Source organism: Solanum dulcamara, chromosome 3 (genome assembly GCF_947179165.1).
Source record: "Solanum dulcamara chromosome 3, daSolDulc1.2, whole genome shotgun sequence".
Classification (NCBI taxonomy): Eukaryota; Viridiplantae; Streptophyta; class Magnoliopsida; order Solanales; family Solanaceae; genus Solanum; species Solanum dulcamara.
The window spans coordinates 908450-917447 of record NC_077239.1 but is presented as its reverse complement, the minus strand read 5'-3'; the positions used below and the strand labels follow the sequence as shown (position 1 = coordinate 917447).

At 37.6% G+C, this 8998-nt stretch overlaps 1 protein-coding gene across 1 annotated transcript; it reads left to right on the top strand.

Moving 5' to 3' along the window:
• The first annotated feature begins 340 nt into the window (after positions 1–340).
• On the top strand, positions 341–8998 carry LOC129882061 (uncharacterized). Its single transcript, XM_055956195.1, has 9 exons — positions 341–582; positions 1921–2118; positions 2419–2541; positions 2859–2896; positions 3075–3231; positions 4399–7425; positions 7519–7650; positions 7906–8036; positions 8365–8998. The coding sequence occupies exons 1-9, from the start codon at positions 496–498 to the stop codon at positions 8594–8596; spliced, it is 4125 nt and encodes a 1374-aa protein (XP_055812170.1). The 5' UTR covers positions 341–495; the 3' UTR covers positions 8597–8998.

The following is an 8998-nucleotide window of genomic DNA, read 5'->3' as shown; positions in this document are numbered from 1 at the left end:
TGAGTGGAGATGACTTATAATAATTAGTGGTGATAAAGTAAAAAGTCTGTGTATACTCTATCCTCTTGAGACTTCATTTGGTGGAGTTACATTGACTATGTTATTGTGTTGCTTTGTAAAAGACGTGTCAAGTCAAACATGAACAAGTAAACTTAGACGAACGGAGTACTACAAGATATAACTGTTCTATTTGAGTGTCAAAAGACACAAATTCCTGAAAACTTTTTCCTTCAATTTGTGCACTTATAATAAACTGTCTATAATAAGCTCAAAATGCAACACCATAAAGACAGAAAGCAATATAACAACCTATGACAAGTTCATAAACAAAGACCAATTAGCTAACTTTTCTATTTTCTTGTTTCTTGATTATTTTGTTTTGGTCCTTCAAATGCATTTTGATTCTTATTCTGTTTAAAAAGTTAGTGTCTTTTTATTGTCTTTGTATCACATTTCAAGAAAATATAGAACACTAAGGTGATAAAAAGAGAGAAAATGTTCAAGTTACAGAGGCAGAATAATAAACAGGACAATTCAGGTGAAAGGGTTGATTTCAGATTCTCCAATTTCCAACTACTTCAGGTACAATTTCACATTTTCTGAATTTTGGGCTAAAAAGAAAATCAGTGTTCTGTTTTCTGTATTGAACAAGTTGAAGGGCAGCCTTGAGGCAATGATAAAGTTGTCTCCGTGTGACCTATAAGTCAGGTAGGCTGCCTAAATCACACCCTTCCTTGGGGTACGACTCGTATCCAGACCCTACGTGAATGAGGGATGTTTTGTCCACTGGACTACCCTTTTTATTTGGATAAAGATTGCAGCTTTATTATTGGGATGATACAAAACATAGAGAATACTTCATGTTCTTGATTCAACTTTTGTTACTAACGTAGCTTTGTTCTATGGTTTTTGATAATATATGATGAATTGCATACTATTGGATTCATCAAGATTGTGGATTTGCATTATGGGAAGCAATAGCTTCACAACATAATAGTCGGAGGCAGAGTTAGGATTTTAAGTTTACGGGTTCTGAAACACAAATACAAGGTTTGGGCCCAACCTATTGGGTTTTGCCGAACTAGTAGATAGGCTTGTAGCTCCACCCCTGAACATAGTTGATCGTCATGTTCATAATAATGGGAATTCTTGAATTGAGAGGATGACTGTTAAAAATTCAATTAGGTGATCTCGAATTATATCAAATAACTAAGACTATAGTTTCAAATAGGATTATACAGTATGAATATACTTTGGGTTTTCCAGTGGTGGGTGGCTTTTGATATTGCTCAGAATCTTCAAAAATGTTGTTGCACCCTTGTCGGATTCTCCAAAAATGCACTACTTTTAAAGAATCTGACACACAGGCCACATTTTTGAAAAGTCCGAGCAACATAGGTCTGGTTTTCCATCATGATTTTGATTTCACATAATGAGGTACTGTCAGATTCTTCTCCATTTCTGTTTACTTTGTTTAAAAGTTTCCAGTATTTTATTTTCGAACAGTCAAATTAACAGTTTTCATAGTGTTATGGTACCTATGTTGCTCAGACCCTCCAAAAATGTTGTCGTATCCTTGTCAAATCCTCCAAAAATGCATAGCTTTTTGAAGGATCCGACACACATCCGACAATATTTCTGAAGAGTCCAAGCAACACAGTCTGGCATTAGCAGCCTTTAGGCTAAACATCATGGCTGATCATCCGAAAACACCAGCTAAGCATCATTGGCTCGGTCAGCCTTTACTCCAACTCACACCAGAGTATAATCTGATGTAATGCCTAACATGGAACTGTTTGGTATAATGCTATGTTGGTTCAGTTGATTCAGTTGTGTGGTTTCATTCAGTTTGTCCATATAACAATGTATCGGAGGTACAAATGGTCGTTGACAGTTGATTATGATGTTATAATGAAATAGGTACCAAAAGGATGGGACAGGCTATCTTTGTCTGTAATCTGTGTAGAAACTGGAAAGACAGTAGCAAAGCTAGCCAAAGCACTCGTGAAAAACGGAAGCTGCCAATGGCTAGAGACGCTTTTGGAATCCGTGTGGATTTCAAAAAATGATTCATCTCTAGAGCTCGAAGAATCTCTCTACAAGTTTGTTGTTTCAATGGTATGATAGCAATCCTTATGTTTTGCAAAAAAAAACTATTTCATTCAATAATAAAATGTCGTCACTAGTTTTCTTCAAGTTCATCTCACTTCCTGACACGTTTTATTCTGTGCACACCTGAGCCCCTCTAGATGCTGACGTGGCAAAGAAAGGGAATATACCCTCTTTTTAGGACTAGGCAAAATTTAGGTGTGTACCGAATAAAACGTGTCAAGTTTAGGGGGATCCCGATGTATTCTTCTATTAAAACGTTTCAAGATGACTTGCTTATTCGATTTCTTAATTGCTTCATTAACACAGGGTTCTGCTAGATCTGGCCTACTTGGAGAGGGAACCATTAATCTAGCATCATATGTTGGTTCAAGAATGTCTTCTCCTGTCTTGCTTCCTTTAAAGAAATGCAATCATGGAACAACACTACAAGTAAGTCTTGTGATCGATACTTCCTTTGTTTCCCTGCCATTTTCCTATACGGTATTGTGGTGATATTTTACTAGAAACCTATGTTGCACGGACTCTTAGAAAATACAGCTGAGTGTCGAATCCTTTAGAAGCTACGCCATTTTAAAGGATCCGTCAGGGGTGTGACAACATTTTTGGAGGGTCCAAGCAACATAGCTATAAATTTGGACCATGTAAAAACAATACCTTATGGCAAGCACTAAACTACTAAGATCAACAAACATAAGGTGGAATTTTTTCAACTGTTTTACATTAATTCTTATCAATCTTGTTTACAGGTGAAAATTCACTGCCTAACACCAAGGAATAAATTCAGGTATTGACAAAAACAGTCAAATTCCCAAGTATTCTTGGTCATCATTTAACTAACAACAATAACTACGCGTCAGTCTTAAACAAGTTGGGGTCGGCTATATGAATCCTAACTTATTCATCATAGTAAATAAAGTAGAAGTGAATCGTCATTTGACTAAATACTCTTTATATACTTTCAGAGATGAATCGAAGTCTTCAGATTCTGGTATGGAAGAACATGGTTTAGATAATGATGTTTACAGTAAATCGAATGAGTCTGGCAACTTCTCTGCTGGGAGTAATGTGCTTCCATATGATCCCGGCTCTAACTTGGGTCCAAGCAAATTTGAGATCAAGGTACTAATGCAAATTTCTATCCATTCTTACTGTTTTATGCTAAACTTGACAGGTTTAAGTTTTCTTAAGTTAAGCTTCCAATATAGTAGCATGATGTTTTGCCTATAGATTATAGTAATACACTGAAGGCGATACTAGGAGCAACGGTAAAGTTGTCTTCGTATGACTTATAAGTCACATGTTCAAGCCATGAAATCAGCTATTGATGCTTGCATCAGCTTAGGCTGCCTATATCACAATCCTTTTTGATGTGTCCTTTACCCTGATCCTGATTTACGAAGGATGCTTTGTGCACCAGGATGCCCTTATTATAGTCATACGCCAATTATATTATATGAGTTTGCTTAGGCTGGACGAAAACCTCCCATATGATCCTTTTTACACTGGACTTTCAAGTAGTTTTGACAGTTAAACCAGAATACTTGTGTGAGTTGGGAAATCTGGATATCGTGCATCCTGGTTTTGACGTATAATGTAGAATTATGTGGATCTTCACTGGAAATCTATTTCTGATACAGTTTTCAGGATCAATTTTTCTAAGATCAAATTCAATCAGTGCATAACTATGTTTCTGTGCTATGTAACTTAGACTAGACCCTCCCTATCTGGGATCAAATCTTTTGCCTTTTGATCATTTGATGTATTTGCATTAGCTATATTGCGCGGACTCTTTAGAAATACCGATCAGTGCACGTCGGATAGTAGAAAAAAAGTAGTGGTTGTAGTGCATTTTTGGAGGATCTCACATGGTAACATTTTTGGAGAGTCTGAGCAACATAGCGTATTAGTATGAACCTATGGTATATTCCTTCATCAAGAAGTATTCCCAAACGCTAACTTCTAACTATCTTTTTGTCGTCCTGAAAACCAACTTGAGGATTCTTGTAACTTTACAGGCCTGCATACTTGGATCCTATGTTGCTCGGACTCATCCAAACAGAGATGGGAGTAGTGCTTTTTTGGAGGATCTGATACTGCATTTTTGGAGATTCCGAGCAACATAGCTTGGATCTATCTCATTTATCACCTTCTCACTACATTAGCCTCATTTTAGAGAATATAATCTGATTTTTCTGTTGTGTGTTGTACTGAACTCAGTTTTAAGTAGTAAATTCTCTTCCAGACTCAGTGTCCTGTGTGATTGATGAATTCTTCATTTCATTTCAGGAGGAAAGTTTCTCGGCATCCGGATCAAATAACAGCTTTAGATCAACTGACAGTTTTACACGAAAAGAAAAGTTACCCTCCAGAAATCACTTAAAGAATGAAGGTTCCAAACAAGTTAGAGCAAGTCCTGACCATACTTCACCTCAGAACAATCATTTCATCGATGATCAAACTGTTTCAAACCCATCATCATATAATACAAAAGCCACAGTTTCAATGGAGCATCTGCAGAACAACGGAAAAGATTTCACAGCGTCTTCTGTGATGAATTCAGGCTCTTCAAGAAACCTTCTGGAGGCTGCTGAAGATACAATTGAAGAACTCCGAATAGAAGCCAAGATGTGGGAGAGAAATGCTCGGAAGCTCATGCTTGATTTGGACATACTGAGAGAGGAATTCACGTCTCAGTCGAGAAAGCAAGCAGACTTGGTGATGGATCTCTCAGCTGCTTATTCAGAGCAAGGTAATTTGAAAAGAGAGATTGAGAATCTCAAACTAATGTTGGAGGAGTCAACAACGAAACACGATGTGGCAGAGGATTCGATATTTCAACCGAGAGGTCAGAAGGAGGAACTGGAAAATGAAATAAGACATCAGCAGGAGTTGAATGCCAGTTTAGCCTTACAACTAAAAGGAAGTCAGGAATCAAATATCGAGCTCCTCTCGCTTCTTCAGGAGCTGGAAGAAACTATAGAACAACAGAAAGAGGAAATAGAGAAATTTTCATCTTGGAAAGAATCGGAAGAGACATTGCAAAGAAGTGTTCAATCCCTCACTAAGGCGTTACAAGACAAAAATCATGAGCTTGAGAGTGAACGGAGAATGAACATACAGACGGAGACTGGACACTCCGAGAAATCTAGTACTGAGCTAATAATAGATATTGAAGCATTACGAGAGAAAGTACTGGAGCTCGAGAGGGATTGTTCTGAGCTTACTCAGGAAAACCTGGACCTGCTGATCAAGTTTAAGGAGTCCGGTAGTCAAGTTAGTGAAAATGAGAACTCCAAGGACTTCACTAAATTAGTGAAGCAGCTTGAACTAGCTTTCCACCATCTAAAGAGACCGTGGCATAAACTTTCTTCGAGGATAAGTGATCAGTGCAAACATCACCTGGGAAACTTGGCAAATTTGAGCGAGGACATAGCAAGCTCTTCAAAACTATTGACAACCGGCTGTGTCCTTACGTATCTGTTTGACTTGAACAATCTCTTAGAAACTAGAATTGTTGAATGTGAGGAATGTCTTAAAGAGCATGAACAGGAGATCCAGGAGAGAAATAGAAAGCTGGAAGATTACAGTCTTGAGGTTCAAGCACATGAGAGCTCAAAGGCTGAACTGCAAATGCAATGTTCCGGTCTACTAAAAGAGTTGGATAAAAAAAAATCCGAGTTACAAAGAAATGAAGAGGAGAAAATCCGCCTTTTGGAGCATCAAAGAGAACTAGAAGGTAAAGTAGCTGGTCTTCAAAAGGAAAGGGATCAGGTAGAAGAAAACATGAAAATTGTCTCGAGAGAAAGTGCCATGACCTCTAGCTGCTTGGATGATCTGCAAAGTGATTATAAGGAGCTCAGCAATAACATGGATGCTCGAGTTTCTGAGAACAACCTTCTGGAAAGGAAACTAGCACAGCTAGAAAGTGAAAAGCATACATCGGAGGATCAGTTAGTAGGATTGACAGAGAAGAATGAAAATATGGAAGCACAAATTAGGCTCATGACAGTTGAGGAAGAATCTCGTCAATCGGAATTGGAAGAATCCAAGTCAATCATAATGAATCTTCAAGAAGAAATTGAGAAGTTGGAGAGTGAGACGAAAACGAGCATTGCTGATCTCAAAGAAGAATTAGAAGACATGCAGACCCTATGGTCACAAGCTCGAGAAGAATGTGGAGATCTCACGATCGAGAATGAAACGTTACAAGAATCTTTACAGAATCTTCTTGAAATGGAAAGAAAGAATGTGGAACAGCACGAGTATCGTGTGCAGCTAGAAGCTCAACTGCATGAATCACAGAAAAGCTTGTCTAATAGTTTGATAAAGGTTAGAGCTTTGGAAGAAAATCTCAATTCAATGTTGACAGATTTTTCCTTGAAAGAGGAGAGAATGAACGCTGAACTAAACGAACTCATTCAAGAGAACAAGAACAAAATTGAGAAACTCGTGCAACAAGATAGCTTATCCAATCAGAAATATTCAGAGAAGTTGACAGAAGTTGAGAGCCTCGAGAAAGAGGTAGAACAACTAACCAAGCAAATTTCTGAAATGGATGAGGAAAGGAGATTAGCTTCTGAGGCTGTTAATGAAGTTTCCAGTTTACGTGCTGACAAAGAAAAGCTCGTATCTTCACTTGAAGACATTCAATCAAAATTTACATCGGCTGAGAAGGAGCTTGCTGCTTCAAGACTAAGTTATGAGAAGCTGATGGTTGATCATGCAAAGATTTTGAAACTTTTACCAAATTATAGGACGATTGAGGAAAAGTTTAAGACGTCTATTAATGACCTTGAGTTGCAGCTCACTCTTTCGCGCTATGAACATCAAAAGCTTCATGAAGAAAGTGCTAATCTGAAATTTCAGTTGCAGAAAACAAAGGAGCTTCAGGATGAAGTGTTCAATCTGAAGAGAGAGCTCACGGAGTGCATATCCGAAAAGGAAAAGTTAGAAGCATCACTGGAGAAAATATCCAGAGATTTTGAAGAAATGAAGGCTGAAAAGGCCTCGTTTGTTGGTAAGATCTCCGACTTGCAGAAAGTCTTGTTGGAATTGGAGATCAGCAATAGAAAGAGAATTTGTTTGGAGGAAAAAGTTGAGCAAATGGAAAGTGAGTTAACTGAAAAGGAGAAATTCTGTGCACAAGTGACTGAATTGAGAAATGTGCTTACTGAAACTAAGAGAGAAAATGAGCAATATCGTCAGAAAATATACAAGATGGAGGAGGAGAAGGATAATTGCTTGAGAAAAGTCCAAGCACTTGAAGCAGAAGTGAAAATGATGGAGGAAGAGAAAAAGCTATACTCCAAAAAGGTTAGTTTAGACGATGTTCTTTCTTTATGCTTTTACTGTTTTTTCGCATAACTTAAATGTTGATGAATGACAGAACTTCATGTTCTTTTGCAGTTTGAACAGAATGATACTCCAAAGAGCACCAATAAGTACACTAACTTCAATAGAGCACCTCAAAAGCTTAGTCAGTCCCAAGAACTTCGGGTTGATCGACTTCATTCAGATCGCAAAAGTAGAGAATCAGAGGTTCCCTTTAATCTCCTTCTATTCATTTTCACCTTTGAAGTAGTATGCGACTCAGACTCTCCAAAAACGTTTCCACACCTATATCGGATCCTCCGGACAAGCACTACTTTTGGAGGATCCAACACGCACCTGGCTGCATTTTTGGAGAGATCGAGCAAATATATCACCAATGGGGCTGGTCTTTTGAGTTTGAAATTTTCCCTTTCAAATGCTTAACTCCCTTTTTATTCTTTCAAAATACTTTTGTTCATTTAGGGTGAAAATGGTATCTCCGACGGAATTACTTCTTCTGTTGAAGTGGATTACTTGGCTAGAATACAATTGCTTGAGAACAAGCTTGCTGAAGCATTAGAGGCAAATAAGAAGTACAAAATTCAGCTTCAAAGGTATGTTTCAATATAGAACTTAACGACCTTACTTGAACATGATATGTTCTATGGGCTCTTACCACCTTATCCTTGAGTTCTAAGAGACAAGAAACCAAGTCTGGTTGATGAAACGAGTTAATTCCTCAAAAGGTCACTCAACTTAAAGAAATTACCTAGTAAAGTCATTATAAAAAAAAGTATATAGAACTTAGGATTTCTGCTACACATTGAATACAATACATTCACAGAGCAAAGATAATAGAACATCTGCATTTCTTAAGCATGTGGATCGAGTAGTGTATGATGTTCGAGTTTTTTGAGCTGCTATACTTGTTTATGTATGTAGATACAAGACCGAGGAACGTAGAGGACATTCACCGGCTTCCAAGAAATCAGACTGGGACAGTGAAATGGTGAAAAGGTTCGAACAGACAAAGGCTTTACTAGAAACAGAATTAAAAGACATTCGAGAACGATACTTTCAAATGAGTCTTAAATATGCTGAAGTAGAAGCACAAAGAGAGGATCTTGTTATGAAACTGAAGGCAGTTAAGAGTGGAAAGAGGTGGTTCTCTTGAATCTCTTTAGCATTCTAGCGGAGCATTCATCCTAAACTTGTAAACCTGTCCACATTTTCACCTATGTTGCTAGAACTCTTCACAAAATGTCTCATGGTGCGTATCAGATCTTCCAAAAGTACTATATTTTCTTGAGGATCTAACACAGGTGCGACCACATTTTTGCAGAGATACGAGCATTATTGTCTAGTACATATATTGCCATTGTAATTTATTGTCAAATCAACTAAAAACAAGATTTAGACAACAAAGAATTAGACCATATAAAGTAGCTCCTCACAATTTTCTCCACAAGGGGATATGAAATCCCATGAATAATTCTTTACTTTATGAATATGACTTCTTTGAGTAGTTGAGAAATATTACTTTGAGAAACTACAGACTAACAAAATTGTGATATTA